Raw genomic sequence first — 19,322 nt, forward strand, 5'->3', positions numbered from 1 at the left:
ATATTTCGCAAGAAACCAAAAGTATATGTACCGGTTGTGACGTTCAAGTCGATATTTACTGCTATTTGACAAGGCATAAAAATGGGCAAATAGTTGTTGTTCTACTATTAAATTCCCGCACTGTTTGCCACGAAAAATGCAGTTACGCATTTCTCACCAAAACGACACCTAGTGGCAAGATAGGGTTTTACATGGCTATCAGACCATGTCGGATATGGGATCAGTTGGCCAGTTATTGATGCATAGACTTGATGGTGGCGGAAGCCGTTACCAACCACGGTTACGTTAACAACCCTACGTAGGCGAGTATTCAAGCAATCCTCTGGCACATAATGATCTCTCCAAGGGATTCAAACCTGCGAAGAGCCGTAAGGTAATCATATATCACATTAGTTTTCATTCTGGGAACGTTCAGATGAGATCATTCACGTTGATCTGGACGCGAATCATTCAAGACAATGCAGTTTGAGTTTACTAAACAAACAATTATGAATGGAATCCAAATTTTAATCACATTTAAGATTTTTCAGCGTCATCAAATTCTATTGTTTTATGGTTGAGTTGATAAACAGATTATGATCAGGTCAAATATATTAAATATTTGGCGAATCTCTTCTCCCTCCTTCGTTTAGTAGTAACGTCGCAAAAAGATTGAAATTCTCAATCTCTTACGGGCGGAAGGAATGTCGATAATATGGCTTTATCATGAGGCAAACTCTCGTGCCATCACCAATCTATGTCGAATTTGGGATTCCACCCTATATATTGACTCCATTTCGCCACCTAGTGGCGCTCTATAAGACATTGGTGTATCATGATGTCGATATTTTATATAATAGTAAAAGCCGGGTTAAGTTTGTTTGTTTTTTATTTTGTTTTCTAGTATGACTTCGTTTGCATACATGACTAAATATTTTTTTCCGTTTTCGAGACTTTGTTACAAATTCCACAAATCTACTCTCACTACTACCCCGCAGCTTTTTCACAAGAGACACTTACTTTCGATGAGGGGAGTATTTTGTTCGAATCTTCTGTCAATAAGCAGTTTTGTCATTGTTGCGCTTCACGGGGTTAAAATGAATATTCAGAGCTGGTTTTAGGAAGACCGATATTTTTCTGATTCGGTAAATCGTACAGACTGCAACGCGTATATTTTTAAACATCATCTGTCTCTTAGGAATCAGTGGCTACTTGCTCGAAGCCTTGTTTAAATTGAGAGCGTAGGAAAACCCTATACGAAACACCGAATACAGGAATTTATTTATCATTTCACACAATTCCATCTGAGGTTCCCGGGGCTTAGTAGCATGTTGCAAACTCAATCTTTATCACAGACACTCACTGGTGAACTAATCCTACCCACCCTGCCTCATGAACCCACCAACACGTGGCATTTAAAAAGGGATTAAAATAGGTTCAATTAATTCACTCAGCCCATTACGCAGCTCTATCTGGGATGCTTGGAGATGTGATAACGCGGTACAATAACAATCTATATCAATACCAATGATATGCTTTCTAGTTTTCATTCCTGCAGTCATACCCAATCAATCTCATAACTATATCCACGCAAAGTTTTAAAAAACAATATTTTATTTTACATTTAAAAATAACTCCAGCAATAACGCCTTAAAGCAAACATGGAACAGTCTCGCAGATTTATATTTTTTACAAGTAGATAGGTTTCAATGCCATGGTGTTACATTTCTGCACGAATAAGAAGGATTTAGATTTAGAATGAGAGAGGGGGTGTTGAAATATGAAGCAATAAAGCAATGTCCGAATATGTGAACACGAATTTCATATTAAAATGTTTTCTCGTATTGTCATATAAAAGTGTTACCGCAAATTCAAATGGCGAATCAAAGTTTTGATGGAAATATGGAGTCCCTAACAATGCGGGGAAAATTAAACGTAAACTATCAGATGCACACACAACATTATTCTAAATATTCAGAACTAAAAGTAAACTATACTCTATTTTTATGATTACGCGTTCGCATACCATTCTTTTGAACCTTTGAATACAGTATAGTTTTTTAATACTGCTAAATTAAAGTAGGACTTAGACCAAGGGTTGGCAACTTCTGGGCCGAATGTGGGAAAATCAAGTCCTCGGTGGGCCGGATTATATCATGAATAGTATTCAATATCTTAATCACATATATATTCGCTAATGCATGAAAGAAAGTTATAATTCGCGTTTAGAGTAAAGTTTGAACTTTACAAAAAATAGAGACCAAAAAACACATAATGAATTTATCATAATGTACACAGTTTTACCAATCACATTTTTGTTTCAAAGACGCAACGCCCTCCAACGATTATCCAATCCGAGCATTTCTTTAGCGATGAAACTCCCGGAATATCGAGACAGTTTTCAAAATCTTTTGCGTTCTCTTCGGGGACGAGTATCCATGCTATATGGGCCTGTGCTGCGAGAACGCACCTCCCTTCCAAAGACCCGGACCCGTTCGGGGGATTCTTGAACCTACAACTTCCAATTGTGGCGGGCTGGAAAGAAAGGAATAAATTAGGTTCGAATAAGAATGATTTACAGTTGTCAGACGTAATATTCTGATGAAATGCTGTTCACTTACAGTCCGGGTTGCGCGATTCAAACTACTTTTTTTCCACTGTCCTATTTTAGCAGTTATTGTGGTCATTGTTTTGAATAATAGCGCCACCTCGTGACGAAAAAGTTCTGTGTGTATCATCACTAGACGGCGTTGGAACATGTGACATATTTACAGAAATAAACCCGGAGTTAGCAGGAAGCCGGTTACAAACGTAGGGATTATACATATCAACATCACAAAAAATATGCCGGGATTAAAGTTTAAATGTAATGTTGTTTCAGACATAGAAGACAACTGTTGGGCTTTATATCCCAACGGTATTGAAAATACTTCTTTATTTACGATACAGCAGGTATTCCATACTGTTCTATACGAGGTCTAAAATTGAGATAAATCACCCTTATAGCAGGAAACACGCACAAAATAAAAAAATAAACATAATGCCGTTTGAGACATAAAATATGAATTCCCAGCAGACCGGGGTCAGAAACTATTTGAAAAGAGGCCCGCTTGTACAAAATATGACTCATCATATTCTAAAAGAATGCTTTTTAGTGCAATAAAGTCATTTAACTGTTCACTTTCAACTTACAATCGGATGAGCCAATGTTGCCTTCGGTGCTTCGGGTGTTCGCATCAGTAGGGCTGAGTGAACTTGTTCGACCTGCGAAGTAAGAGTTGGATTATAAAAATTAGTTGTTTATCTGTGTGTCTACTTTATGGAAGGGTAGCTGGATTTTATCAAGTTAACTCTAGTAATGCTAAATTTTGTGTGAAGGGCGTCGCACCGATAGCACTTTGATTCATTGTTTAACACTGGTTGGCCATTACACAGAAATTGCGATGTTTGGCGAAATTCGAATCAATGGCGAGTGCCGTGACTTTGTTGTTACAGCGTAGGACTCATCTATGTTGGCTTAGCATGCTAGAGCTGGGTGTCCTTCGTCCACCAACCCGGGACAAAAAATTTCTCTCTAAGCGTATGAACATAAATCTGTACCGGTATTGCTTATGATTAAATTCACTACACTATATAAAATATCCTTACCGTATATTGTGTTTTGCACATCCCAACATCCCCAACAACAATCTCAGAAGCCTTCACTGATCGAGGTCCGTTCACAAATATCGGTAGAATAGTTCTCTGTTTTGACATTCCGCCGATGATTCGCTGCTGCGACCCGGACCTCACTAGATTTGTAATACCAATTCATATTTATGTTAGTATCTTGACTGAGCAGATGATTCAATATTTAGAATCGATAAAAATTAAAGGGAGGGGGTGGTGGTTGGGGGGTAATTTCCGAATAACCAGACTGGTATTATAATAAAACGCACAGGAGTTTTTATTGGTCTTAGCGCATTATGGTATGAATATTCGGATTCTAGGAAGGAAAGTGTCTTATAAGGCAAACGATGTTTGAGGATAAAAAAGATTTAGAGTCCACCTATGGTCCGTAAAATAGGGCAAGCCTTTATACAAGTGGAAAACACGCGCTCCCCACCGACGCATGATTATCTGCATTCTTTTTTTACGGTTCTGGGTCCGTCCAGTTTATCGAATCAATTCGATTCTGGTTTGCGTTCGATTTAATATTCCTGAACTCAGAGGTGAATAAAATAGTAAATTTTTGGCTTATTTTAAGATTCTGGACTTGCGTTCTATTTGATTTGATATTTCTAAGTCAATAGTGGATAAGAATAGTAAATTCATTGGCTTATTTTTTGACTGAACCAATCCATAGGATCATCACCCACCTTTGTCAGGCTGCACAGCCATGGGCATCACGTCCTCGATCATTGTCAGAGTCATTCCTTTCTTATTGTCGCCATCCCAGTTCTCTGTCTCCTCTGGTGGCGTGTCTCCGTATTCCACGACTCGTCTTGTTTCAATCTTGAATCTTAAAATATAGATATAATGTATTAACCGGGTAGAAGTCCATAAAGTCAGTAGGTGGGATGTCCTGGCTGGTAAAGCGTTAGTCTTAGCGGTTATGACATTGTAGGTTACACATCAGGGCGTCATGGTATGATACATTTTATAGGCAATGCCTTGTAGATTGCTCCAAAAACAGTAATTCTTACATATCGTTAAATATCAGTAGAAGTTCTTGTACAGGGCTTAGTTGGACAAGCGTTTTTCGGAGATGACGTAGTCGGAATATTCGTGGTGTGAGGTCCCGCAGGAAATTTATAAACTGAGACGGGCGTTGCTACAGTTACAGTGACGTAGGCAGTGACGAAAACGAGAAATTTTATTCCTTCCATTGTTGTAGGTTTGATCTTCGTGAAATATAGTAAATAATTTGTATTTTACGATTCTGAAGCTGAAATATATTATATATTATGTTAGTCGATAGGCGAATATTTCAAGAGTTTTGCTACACACTGACACAAATGTATTTCCGTAACATTTTTATGTCCTCTACTGTTGGGGGAAGTTCCTGCGTCCTCTTACAATTCTACATACCAACTGACTAGTTATTCCCTTTCAATGCGTCCTATTCAATGCAGATTCGTATGCTCATAATGCAAGGATGCTGTAGCAAGATTAAAGATAACTATCCCAAGCGATCCATCTATCTTGCTGCGCATTAAAACAAATCTATTTCTGTAACGTTTCGTCTGGCCAATGTCAGACTTCTCCAGACAAGCATACCTGTCTACTGTAAACTGTTTCCCTGAGAAAGTCTGTCTTCGTTCAGACGAAAAGTTACAGAAATACATTTGTATTATACGCAAAGCTGTAAAATCTGTCTGAGGCATCAAAACTTTCGTTTGGCACTAATGATAATTTATCTCTGATTTGCCAATAACAAGGAAGTCGATGCACGTTTAGCTTCACGAATCGATACTGAGATAATACTTGTCTGCAAAATACGAATAATTAGTTACAATAAAATATTTAATTAAAATTTCTTCAGCTAATTAAGAATGTTTTGCACAAAACCTTGTTACATATGAGCCACAAGGTGACACGACGGCGCCGAACAATTTCCCAAATTGCACTTTTCTGGTGAATTACATGAATTACAAGTAATATTATGTTGAACATGCCTTAATTGCCATCTATTTCGTGGCTTATGGTTTATAATACTCTGTAATGCGACACCAACTTCAAAGACGGCGATCATTTTCATAATTCACTGAGCTATTATGGTTATGAATGCGCATTTTGTCACAATCAATTTTTTATTATATGTTTTCCATACTTGTTTAATTCATATCGCATTTATAAGCCTTCCACTCTGAGCAAGGCATTGTATAAGCAACATTTGTTTGTTAACAGCTACTATATCTTGAAAATATAGATGTCTTTTGGGTTCGGCATCACCAACCCAATTTATTTCACCCTTGGTGAGGTGATGGGTATGGTGTTCGCCTGCAATGCAAACAGTTGCATACAACGCGAAACAACTAAGCCATGCATAAGAGAAAGGAGCATTGATTGAGACTGTGCGGCCACTACGTTTTACCTGTCATGCGCGCGTGTTTTGTTGGTGCTAGATATATGTCGATATAAAATCTAATCATAGAAACCTGGCAAATAAATCCTGTTGAATTTCTGTTGTTTTAATTTGGTGTTAACTGGAAGAGTCATAGCGAATATAACAATAGACGAAAGCTAGCCCATATAAAATTAGAGCGAGTTTCCTTTAATTTTTATTACTTTCTTTAAGATTTCATTAATATTAAACCAATCATGACTATTTATACATTCCAGTATTTTTTGGCTATTAGGCTAACAATACAAATTCGAATCTGAATCAATATCTTGTCACCTTATCACCGACAGTCACTAAGGTCTGTATCACGGCGAGAATACGGCAATGTGACTTATATTCACACATTTATACCTTCCAGCTATTCTTGAGAAATTAAAAATTCCCGAGTCCTTAAGTGACATCTGACTGTTGTTTATAGAGCAACACCTCAAAATTCAGAGCCAAATTTAGTTTTCCACTAATACTAAACGCTTTTTCAATAATTCGTGTTTTGCTCTTGAGATTCCACTCGAACTACTTGACTTTATTGAGAAAATTACCATTAAAGTCTATTTATTTCAGAGAACGTCAAAAACTGAAATTTATTTTAAAAAGTTATCATCGTATACTTCAAATTTTCGTAAGTTGTAATGCACTGCAATAATTCAATAGTTCCCATTTTTGAAATCCGTTTTTGATCAAATAAATGAAAAGCAGAAAACAGTTGCCGTTAAGTGAAAGATATAGATGACTGGTCCAAAAATAGGTTCACGTGTTGTTCTCTGCATATCAGTAGGTGCTGGTCTGGGTCTTTGTACTAAGCGAATATGGGGAAAGGCTTGTAAAAAGGCATGGCAACCGCTTGGCAGAGAAAGAGTACCAACATAGCGTTGAAATGCCGACGTTCAGAGCGTATACATGAATGCAAACCGCATTTAGCTGTTCGCTCGGAATTGCAAGCGTGCTGATTTTTATTAAGCCTGAACACTGAGTTCGACGCGAAAATCCAAATTTCGTATCGACTTGAAAATCAAATTTGAAGTTCGACTCAAACTTAGGGTCCTGAGAGCAAACTTGTTCATGAAAGACCTGGAATCTTAGCAGTAATTCCACAAATTAAATTCGGAATTCGGCTTCAACGCATAAATTGGTCCGAAACGAAACGCTCGTTATTTGAAGACCTCAGTCTGAAGTTGAAAGATCAATTAAAAGCGAATATTTCAGATGCTTGATCAGAACCAAAACAAAATTTCCGTGCAATTCTATACTCAACGAGAAGTTGACACTCTTACTTTTTATTATCCGTCCCTTCTCATCTACCTTGTCTTAGCTTTGAATCTCTGACAACGACACAGACACACCAATGTGGCTTTTATATCCATATCTGCTCGTCAGATTTTTTCGCCAAAATACGTCGACCTGTCATTCACATTCATCAAATATTTCGCCCGCAGCGATATTTTCTGTCGTCTGTTTATGTGTAACATGCTTCTGAAATAATGTGTGACGACACAAACCTATTTTCTGAATTTAACTGTTACCTCTTATTTTATAATTATGACACAACAAAATAAAATCATTATCTTTACAAAATTTGATTGTTTAATTGCGTCATTCATAAAAAAACTAATTAATTTAAATCAATTGTCAATTAAACTAAACATTGAAATAGACAATTCACGCACTTTGTAGCGTTGGATGACGTCATAGAGTACACCAATATTAATTACGCTAATAAATTATTATGCTTGGTATTCGTGACAATGCAAAACTAGTCATGCATATCAAATCACGTGATTTATGATGCATCCATATTTGATTGGTGCAACAACAGGATATCCGGCTTTCACTTCTCGCTAATGCAAAGGTTGGCCAATACTCTCTACATTAGCAAATAGCAGATATCCATAGAAATACCCGCTTTCTTTTCTTGCTAAATTTTTCCATGTTTTTTTTTTCAAGGAGCATTCCCTTTGTGAAACTTATTGTATTTGTAAGAAACATAAAATGCAAATGTCGCATTGATTAGTTGCCCTTATATTAAAAAAGGCTCATACTTTGATTTTGTCTTGTTTCAATCCCTAGTACTTCTTAGCACCTACCTTATAAAAGCAATTATTACTAATTAATAACGTCATAATTTTGTCTTTCTCTAAATTTCGGTTCACCAAAGAATATTCGCTTGCCAACCTCGCTAGCTTTCTCCAATATTTTCAATAAAATTCGTTTCGTAAAATTTTGTTCAGAGCCAGTGTTTGTGTTTAAATACTATTGTCAGATGATAGATTGTCGTTCTTTCTTGTTCTTTCTCAAAATTTGATCGGGTAGACGATATTGTACTGAAAATTACTACACCAGATACGATACCAGTGGCTTCAGTGCCTTGTTCGGAACAAAAGTCATTAAATGCGCCGTATAAAAAACGAAGTTAGTAATCCTAGCACAGTGGTCGTTCTTCTAATTCACTCATGTATTTTCACATTGCTTTTTTTGTCTTCCCCCATAACTTGCTATTTTCCCCTTTAAATGGTGTCTCTGGAATTACGAAATTATAACTTCAATTCTCCTTAGTTATTTCCAGAGACATTACCTAATTTCTGATCTCATTGTTTGTTTGTTTTACTATATTTAGTCTCTACTTTAAGAGAAAATCAAGTGTTTTGTTTATAAAATCCCCCGATTTAGGTAATATCCATAATTATAAACCTATATTAATCAAGTTTCATAGTTTCCACATGACCATTTCTTCGTTAATAGCCGGACCTTGTGACTTGACAATTCTTTGGATCAACGTAGGAAGTCCCCTATAGCTTTGCGCAATAAATGAGCCTGATATAAAATTTATTCATGTAGGCTGAATGGCCCAGTTGTCAAAGTTTTGGACTTGGACCATCGCGGGGGCAGGTTAAATATACCCGCCACTCCATAGTGTAATAAATTCGGTGGCATTCCGCTCCTTGGGGGCAAAGTAGTAGCTTTCTTCATACATATCAGTGTCCGTCCAGTACGGAATGGAGGAATAAAAACCTCATATTAAAGAATTATTCCAAATCGACTTTTTGGCGTCTAGATCTGGCATGGGCAAACTACAACCCGCGGGCCAAATCAGGCCCATTGGTTGATTCAATCTGGCCCGCCTGATGCTCTGATGCTGCCACGATCAAACTAAAACCAAATTTTAATGAGGCTTATTGTTTTCCACTTTTGGTTTTGTAACACTGTAAATATTGTTCATAAAATGCAACTTTCTACGTCACACTCACATGGCGCACCTCTGGTCTCGATCGTTCAAAAAAGTTTTACATTCACGATTTCCCCGTTCGTCATAATAATATTTTTGTTTATTTAAATCTCTCAAAATATCCACAAGTGGGCGTCGAGAGATCTTGAAAAAGTAAAATCTGGAACGAAGCCGAATTCATCGTAACAGCCACGAGGTTTTAAAAATAACTTTCCGATCTAAAATTATATGAGATTCGAATTAATCACATCACGATGTTTCGAGACAACGAGTATTTGTCACGCGATGACACGCAGAGCTCGAAATGAACAATAAATTTTTTACTTTTTTCTACTTATTAGTAATCTCACGCTTTGAAAATAAACGTTGAATTGTTGTATTGTATCTTATAAGGTTTCCAAGCATAACTATGTTTTTTATTTTTACTTTGTTCAATTTGTGATAAGATAGCCTAGTACGTCACGGGTAATTACTATCCTGTTATCTTCGCTGCGTAAAGATCTTGAAACTGCTGGCTTTTTCGATTTCGAATTTTTCTTTTTCATCCCATATCGAGTTCGACACTTGTGTATTTCTTGTCACCAAGATTTTTTAGACCCAAATCAATACACCACAGTAGAGATATGCAGCAAATGAGTTTCGGTATTTTCAGTTTCCAAAGTAAATTTGTCGTTTTCACCTAATTCATAATTTTCGGCGTCAGTGCGCCACTTTTCTTGGAGAAAAATAGCAAGTAATTTTAGCCAAATAGTAAAAAACCGAAACTGCAAAAAATTATTTTTTTTCTGTTCAAACAAGATGATGCGCAAAAATCGAATAGCTAAGTGCTTGGAATTGATCCAATCTTAAACGTTTGCCTTTTCGGTTTCTGAAACGAAATTGTGTGTTAGATCTAAATCCCGACTTCTCTTTTTTCTCTGAACTATGTGCAAGAAGCCATTGATAACTGAGAAATTACTAAACTTGCGGTATTTGTTGCTCTTACACTGTCTTAGCACTGACATGGGCAAATTATGGCTCTCGGATCGAATCCGGCCCGTTAGGTAATTCAATCTGGCCCGCCTGATGCTGCCACAACCAAACTGAAATCTAATTTTGATGTTTCAGTTAAAAATGAATCAAGAAATTTGTTAAGATTGCGATTAAATTTAATCTTTTTTTTTGTTTTCCACTTTTGCTTTTGTAACACTGTAAATATTGTGCATAAAATGTAACTTTTTACGTCACATTCACATGGCCCGCCAGTCTAGGCGGGCAAAATCTTTGGCCCGTGATTCGGAAACTTTGCCCATCTTTGGTATAGCAAGTACGAATGCGTAGAGCGCACTTTGAGTGAAGTTGTGGACCCGACCCTAACTAACAGTTAATCAGACATAGATATTCTGAAATGTATTTAATTTATTAAAAAATGCAACGTTGAGTTCACAAAGATGAAAAATATTCCGATTATAAATAATAAATATAGCTCATAATATTCAATATATTTAACAATTTGATACAAATGAAATATAAATTCTGTTATAGTGGTAAACTGTTTAATAATCTGGAACATATTTTATTTATAAAATGCTTTCGCATTTTTGCTCTACTAACACATTCGTAATTTCTATTGTTTAATAAGCTAATTTTTTGTTCCAAAAAAACTTCAAGTTATTTTCATTTCAAAATTTGTTGGTTTGTTCAAAAAGTCACGACGATTAAAATATATTCACCAAATCGATGAAACAATTTGAAGACGTGAAATTGTTTTTTGTATGATTCCAAATAAAGGTGTCATGCAGTATACAATTTTGATAAATTCAGGCGCACTTGATATTCGGTATTCGAATTATAAGACTCACGGGGATTTGTTACAACAAGTATTCATTGCAAAACATTTTTTGGAAACTCATAGATCAGATTTCATAAGACCGCAAAAATTAAGCGTTCGCGCTAATAAACACATGAATATAGTACAGTGGTAATCAACTCTGGGTAAATAAGAAATAAATAAAGATAATAACTGTGCAGATAGTACGTATAATAAGTTATGTTTGAAAATAAAAGATGCATTAATGCTATATATGTGCCAGTGTGGCGTGGTTGTGGCAAAAGTTGCTGAGGAGGGGAGTTTCCCGCAATCGGTATAAATAGTCAATGTCAAATGGGATATTTTTATTTAAACTTTGTTCAACTTATTACCGCGTCAAATAAACACGTAATATTGGATAAATACAAGTTTTTAAAAATACCAATTTTGAGATATTTTCCTAAATATTCTCTCCAAATAAGGCGGTTGTAATAAGTTTGGACTTGACGAGGAGGACCAAGTATCGGAGGCCGATACCCGATTCATATATCACAATGAAGCTAATAGGATTGGTTTTATGAGCCAATAGGTCAAATGAAAATAACTTTTTCAAAAAAATATATAAATTGGAGCGACTTTTTTTTTATAAGCGACCATGTAAGCATCTGCTTATGTCTGATATCACTCTGATTTAGAAAAATAATTGACAATATTTTGTACAAATTCACGATGTCGGTTCGTTATATTGCTCATTGAAATTACTTCTACTTTAACCCATAAACCCGTATTCGCGTTATAAGTCATTATCGATGATAATTTAGGCGATCGCAGTTACGAATTTTTCATCTATTTTTCTTCAGTACGCAATATCCAGGTACAATAATATAGTCCCAACACTGCATGTCCGATGAGTTAGCAATCGCAAAACAATTTTCTCTGTTATGATGGGCCATGTCAGCCTGTGTTGCTCTCACCCATGCACCATGCGGATAGCCAACCACCACACATTCCTCGTTGCCAGACCCTTGAGGAGGGTTCGAGAATCTGCACTCTATGTCTCTCGTGGCCTGAAAGATTAGATTGAAGTTTGATTAATGTGAAATATGAGTAATTTTACTGTTATTTTATATTAGTTTCATGAATGTTAAAAAGAATATGAGTTTGTCAATGCTTCTAGTCTTCATGAAGAATATTCAACATTTTATACGAATAATGAATGAAAATAATATAGAATTTATACATCAAGATATCTCTACTAATCTCTGGAAGTCTACTAGTTCCAATTCAATTATAGAGAATAAACCATTTTAGTAACTTTGCAGTAATTTGGATATCTTGCCCACAGCAGTAAATATACTCAACTGCTAAAATCGCATCTCGTATATTTTTCCTACTGTGATTTCTACTCGCTAAAGTCAGTATACGTTCTGTCACACTACATAAAACAAGCAAATATGCATTCAAAAAATGTTGTTGATGTCGCTAAGGCTTTAAATACTTACAAGTGCTTGATACAGAGTTACTTTCCGGTTCGCACTTCCTCTTGGAAAATATAAATATCCTTCGTTGATTCGTTCGGCCTTTAAAGAAAAATATTATATTAGTGTTGTAATGTGTCGACTGGCTTGTACACAGAATGGCCCGAAGAGAAGATCTAAAACAGCGTTTCCTAACCAGTCGGTTGCGTTTACATTATTAGTTAATTGCATAGGGATACATTGTTAATTTTCTCATACATGAACATTTCATTGTGGGTCGCACAGAAAAAAAAGGGCAATAAAAGTGGGTCGCAAACTAGTCGTTAGTAACTCTGTTATGCGCAAATCTTTTTACACATCATTAGTAACTCTTTTATCGCTCTCGCTTTTTTAAGTTGCTCAGAGCAAACGGTATTAAAATCTATATAGCTGATAACGCGACAGTGGTATCTTGCAAATGTTCTATCAGAAATTGACAATTTTAACTTTTCTGTCAGTACTAATTCCACTTCAAAGTGAGATAATGCGGCCTTGATTTTAGAAAGAAAACTCAAATAAAAACGGGACACTTATCTTCGCAGTAATGCTTTTGTGAGGAATGAAACACTTACTGATTTTACAATTGTGCTGCAAGCTCCTATATCGCCAGTGATGGGAATCTTCTGCGATGAGATCAGAGCTCGAGCTGTTGGGGTCGAACTAGGACGTTTAGAAATGGCTGAATCAAGGCCGGGTGGGGGTATAGCTTGTCTGAAGCCTAAAAATCTGGCCCCACTTCCGACTCTGGCTGTTGTTGTTGTTGTTGTTGCTCGTGTAGTGCTGGGGGGTGGAGGGGGAGTGTCGTCAAATTTAATCGAAATAACGTTTCTTATTTTTACTCCACGTCTCAACTGTAGAAGTCTCGATATGATTGAATTCCATACATGGGAATCGGCACTCGTTATCAAACCATTTCTCGCCTGTTAAATATTGAAACATAGTTAATTACTTATTTTTTATATTAACCTTTTGTGACTATTGATCCCTTTCCGGGGACTTTTAACACTCATTCCCCCCTGTTTATCATTACAGTGGTTTTATTGCGTTATTTTGAATAGTAAATTCCAAATTATCTTATGATCAAACAATTTATGCATTCTAGCATTGTGGTCCCACTCTAACTGACCTGTGACCCCATTGCTGTGCGGGTGTATCCAGTTCGAATCCGAGTCTATGCAAACATTCAAAGTTCTTAATCATGGTGTGATATGTTAGATATTTCTTGGGAAGCAGATATTACAAGTGAAAAAAAGCCAAAAATAGCCCCAGTACGGTTGGTTCAAATTTCTTTCGTATAAACCAGTATCTGACTGGAGTTGCAATCCCGTAAAAACACACATTTTCGTGGGCCTAACCTATTGGCCAATCCCCAGTTCACTCCTACCGTTGAAACAATATGTATTATTCGACTAATCATGTCAAATCTAAACTCTGTTCAATATTAGGAGTTTTTTGGAACCTTAACTTGTCGGAATATTCTGTAATTCATTTTTCTCCGAACGAATTTGCAACAAATAGTACATGAGCTTTCTCTAGCTCTGATCTCCCAACAAATATGAAAAACAAACAGCTACTCACCACCATGTTTATCGACTTAGGCGGATCGATAGGAAATTTCGGCTGCGGGGTTGTCGGCCTTGGAATATTTTTGATCCCGACAACCTGAGGTGAAGGCGATGCTCGAACAAGTGACACAACCAGAAGTATATTTAGAAGGTGATTCATTTTCCCGCGCTTTTTATATCGTTTCGTTTGCGTAAGAGTTTCGATGTTTTCCCGCGCTTTTGTAGATAATTAATTCTAAGTTCTGTGACGTTAGTTTAGTAATATCTGAAACAAAAAATATTTATCAAATATACTATAAGAAAAAAGCAGCAATTTTACTTGTTTAATATCACGATTTCTTGCCAAGGTTAATGTGGCACTCGCAACACTATTACTTTTTATTTGAATTTTAAAAATCTCTTCTGTGGAAAATTATCGGGTCATAACGACAGCAGGTTTGATTTTTAAGACAGCCACATTAGTGCAGTGCCAATCAGGTGCGACGTTCATTATAAAGCCTTACTTATTCGCAATATATAAAGAAAACAATAACTCAAACCAACATTTAATTCTACCTCTCCAGTATAGCTTGGTCAATATGCTAACAATAAGACAATTCAAATTTAGAATAAACCCAAGATGTAATATAGGCAACCTTGAAAGAAAGGTTATTTCAAATATAGTAGCTTTCTATGCACCAGTGGCTTTACAGGGTTCGAAGTGAAGCTCACCAAATCATTAAAATAAATCTCAAACAATACTGCATACCTCTGCTCAATTCCATATAAAACTGTGAAACCAGAGAGAAAGAAACGGTATTTCAGTTACGCGTTACCTAAAATAATATCAGCCTTGCAAAAGCAACTCTCACTTCTCGCCACTGCACTAGATTCTCCCGTAATATGTGTACCAGGCCATAATTTTATTCCGATATTCCTTATTTTAGTTCTATTACAAGTTCGGGGACTGTCTGTGTTAGCCAAGTGAATATACCCCCTGCCCATAGGATTCAGTCCCTTTACACAACTTGATGTAAAATAGGTTACCGTGATAACGTAGGCGAACAAAATTAGTTACCTCCATATTGGTACACATACTTCTGAAGCGCCCTAGATTGAATTTTTATTCTTATGTTTTAGTCTCGCTAACATGCGTTATTTATGCAAGTTATTATGAGTAATAACACTTTGGATTTTCAATTCGTGATTCAGAATTTTTTCTTTTGCAAACAAATTAATTTGAATTTTAAGTTTATGCAACAATTCAGAGATGGTTTCGATAAGACATAATAACCAGCTGTCACGTTCTGTGCCGAAATAAATTATTTTTGGAAAGCACTCGATGTCTCGTATTTCGTGGATTTCCGGTTAATCGGCGTGTCATATCTTTCGATCTAAGTATCATATAGCATAGAAATGAGTTTGGTTTTTATTCTACAGTTACTATTTCAAACCAACAGTATAACCGTTATTAATATTTTTACCATTATTCTTCTAAACTACCATTGTACCGGGTAATTACAACATTGTTAAACGTTACCTTTCCAAATTACTGTTATACCTGTTGTTATTAGTATTATTAACTATTACCCAAACTATCGTTATAACCGTTTTACTTTTATTCTTTTCAGCCGTTACCATTCAAACCATTCTTTTAACCGTTTTACATTCATTTCTACCAACCGTTACTCTTGCAAACTATTTTTCTAACCGTTTTACTATTTTCCACTGGTATCGTTCCAAACTATCGGTATAACCGTTATATTGTTTTCATTTACTCTATCAAACCACCCGTAAAACGCTATTTTTCCAAGTACTGGTATAACGGTTAGTGATTTTCTCACTGTTACCCTTCCAGACTATCCTGATATCTATGTGGAAATAATTCATGCGAACCGGAGTGAACCGGGTATAGTTTTGTTGCTCCTACCACCACAACCATTACCGAAAGTGCATAGGCATTAATAATTCATCATCAGTTTCACAAGGCAGACAAAACCTAATTATCCAAAGTAAATTCCATCGATTTATCAAAATCTAAAAATCTGACGTCATTTTAATGGTTTTATCCAACCCCGAAAAAATCGTAAAATTTTTTTTTCTGGAAATGAATGATAGTAAATTGATTATTTTACAATAACATGCATGACACATGCTCGCCCTGTTCTAGGGTCGCGGTTAACACAGACAAAAATTTTGCGTGCAAACGAGAGTTCACAACGTTACAATCTTTAATTCGTCGTCTTACATTACATCACACTGTTTTCATAGTTATTTTAAACATTGCACGAAATGACCCGAAAACACTGAATTTCTCGAGTAATTGGTGAGAAGCTAACAATATATGTATCGTTATTTTCTAATAATTGCCCTGGCCCAGTAGCATCTGCATCTCATTGACATTTTAACGAAAAACTGCTGGCACATTTAGCATTTCGATTTTAGGCCAAACATCATTGAAATTCTACATAATTACTGTCCAACATTCATTTTGATCGATTACATGTGATTGATGTTTGTCCGTATAATATGACTTGAGATCAATAGTTTTGCAGCATTCTAAGGTAAACGCGTTCGTTTGCATTCTTAAAAAGTGTAAAAGCATTTTTGACTTTACTTCGATGCAACTGCGCACAAAAAAAGATTATTTCCACCAGTAATTTCCTTTTACTAGACAATTACATTAAGAATTGAACCTAGACACGGCTTATCGATGTATCTTCCATCCCTGGCAAATATTACTTATTTTTATGCGTTTAATTAAGCGATTGGCACTTTAATTTGTAATTTTCCGAACTCCAGACTGCGCAAGGGAAGGCCACACATGGCTGTAAATTTTGCGCTTTTTTAGTAAACACTGACTTCTAACGAAAAAGTCCCGAAAATCTATATCGAAGTGTGCTTCTTACTTCTGAAAAAGCATGTCTTACCTTATTTCTATGTTCTGGCTCTGGAAAAACATAACTTAAGCTTACTAAGTTATCACATTCGAACTTTTCACACAGGTCTGACTCCTAACGAAAAAGCCCCGAAAGTGTCTGCTCATAGTAACAACTTCCCCGCTTCCTTTCGACCGCATTGCCAACAATATACCAGTAGATATAGTAAGGTTTAGTCATGTTAGGTGTTATGTTACAGCCTGTCACAGGATGGCTCGCTTTTCATTAGTCATGGAGTCAAAATATAACTTTCACAGAATCTAATATGCGATTGATTATGCGAGATACGTCCAGATGGTTGAAGTTACGATTAATCATATGCTATACTTCAAATCTTCGTTCCGAACAAGGCACTGGACAAGCGACACAAAATCTCATATGCAATCGATTACGTCTACCCCGATTTGATTTGAGTTTTTCAAGCACCCTTCTGACCAGAAAAAAGCCTTAAACAAGCAAAATATGTTATTCGTAGTTCTGCTGACCTATTCCTAGAATATATATTGCGATTCAAATCTGAAACTTTCTCCCCGCATTGCGTAGTTCCTTTACCGTTGGCTGTATATAAACAACCGCAAATCGTCTACATATCGCCTCGAGATCTCGCAAGCTTATTTTCATTTGAGCAAGTTCAACTGTAATGAATAGGTATAACCTGAACCAACCGGCCAAGCATAAAATGAAGGATATAGAATCCATTATGATCGGTCCATGCTTGTCACATACCTGTCTCATTTGCTAGAATATGCAATAAAATTCATGAATGGCTATTGTTACACAGATTGTAAATTGTTTATTGCGTCATAATGAGCCGCAGGTAAGGTCGTACAAAGCGCGGGAAATGCCATCGTCGTTAGTAAATGTCATTTCATACTTGATGGAGAAGACGCGTGGGTTCAATATGGCCTCAATAAAGGTTATATTAATGCATAATATCGTATTTGGCTTGCAAAAGATGTTTATTAATCTAGAATAGAAGGTAATTGAGTGATGCACGGAATTTTAATCAAAAAGCGTCAATCGTTGCGAGTTCATTACTTTTTTATTTTTAACTTTTCCTTTGCGAAGTTAAAGTACCGATAAGAGGTTGCGATAAGTGGTTCAAAGGGGAACTTCGATTCAATTTCTAAAAGTAGTGACAAAGATGTCTTATTTTACATTAGTTTTTGATATTCCGTTTCGACATTTCTTAATCCTTCTTCAAATTAACCATAGCACGAAATTTAAATATAGAGTTGGATGTTGACGTAGCGACACGAAAGGTCAAAGTTGCCGCAAATTGCGCTAGTTTCAATATTGCGCCACTATAATTATAATCAAACGAACAGTTGATCTGGGGTTGGTTACAGTGACGTCATCAATATAGACACGTCACTACTATTATGTAAATATGGTAAATTCCTGTGTCTTGAAATGTCTTTTCCTGAAGTATGATGCCATAGAGTTATAGTATGACGATACAATCAAACCAATGTGACGAATATAATGAAATATCAAATAACTTTATGTCGTGGATTTCTCATATTGTGACGCTCATTCTTACCGCGTACCATCGCCCATCTGGTTTAGACACTCCTCTTTCTCAAGTATAATTGACATATCTATACTTAAACAGCTCGTAATCATCGGCGCTCCGGATGTATTCGTACCAAAATGACGCACAACCTGAACAACTCAACCTGGTACACATACTATGTTCAGGTTGTGCGCCATCTTGGTACGAATACTTCGGGAGCACCTTATCATCACCAGATGTATTGATGTTGAGCATAAATAACACACAACCGTCCTTACAAAAGCGATGTAACAAACATTCCGAATTTCTAGACTAAAAAACTCCATCTTGGAATGATATATTGATGACACAAGTATATTGAAATTCGAAACGCGGGCAACTTTCATTGTTTTCTAGCAGCGGTTGTGCTTCCTTTTTCCCCAAAATCTCTGCTTATTCGCACCACTCATAATCTAAGTCGCCCTGACTAACATCACTGCAAGGATGTCAGTAATTTTCTGTCCTAAACTAAGCTATCATTCTAATTCAAAGGTTCAATTTTACTCAGTGTACCTGTGTGTATTACAATCTATATCTAAGATTTTAATCTTGAAGATCAGAAAAAAAGCTCAAATTTGTAGGTGGTTTCTTGTCGCTAATATGGCACGAATCGATTTGTTTGCCTAATAATAATAGACTCTGGTATTTTAATAATCTGTCTTTGTTTCCTGAG

At 36.2% G+C, this 19,322-nt stretch overlaps 3 protein-coding genes across 10 annotated transcripts in view; 1 reads left to right on the plus strand and 2 right to left on the minus strand.

The window, feature by feature from the left end:
• LOC120325661 (otoferlin-like) overlaps positions 1-19,322 on the plus strand; it is a 166,990-nt gene that overhangs the window by 113,710 nt on the left and 33,958 nt on the right. The window lies entirely within an intron of this gene.
• LOC120325669 (uncharacterized) lies at positions 2,150-4,505 on the minus strand. Its single transcript, XM_078112218.1, has 4 exons — positions 4,338-4,505; positions 3,628-3,770; positions 3,172-3,243; positions 2,150-2,514 (listed from the first exon to the last, which is right to left on the minus strand). Exons 1-4 carry the CDS (start codon positions 4,390-4,392, stop codon positions 2,287-2,289), a joined length of 498 nt encoding a protein of 165 aa, XP_077968344.1. The 5' UTR covers positions 4,393-4,505; the 3' UTR covers positions 2,150-2,286.
• LOC120325670 (uncharacterized) lies at positions 10,684-14,456 on the minus strand. Its single transcript, XM_039391764.2, has 4 exons — positions 14,190-14,456; positions 13,184-13,531; positions 12,597-12,674; positions 10,684-12,161 (listed from the first exon to the last, which is right to left on the minus strand). The coding sequence occupies exons 1-4, from the start codon at positions 14,334-14,336 to the stop codon at positions 11,937-11,939; spliced, it is 798 nt and encodes a 265-aa protein (XP_039247698.2). The 5' UTR covers positions 14,337-14,456; the 3' UTR covers positions 10,684-11,936.

Source organism: Styela clava, chromosome 4 (genome assembly GCF_964204865.1).
Source record: "Styela clava chromosome 4, kaStyClav1.hap1.2, whole genome shotgun sequence".
Classification (NCBI taxonomy): domain Eukaryota; kingdom Metazoa; phylum Chordata; class Ascidiacea; order Stolidobranchia; family Styelidae; genus Styela; species Styela clava.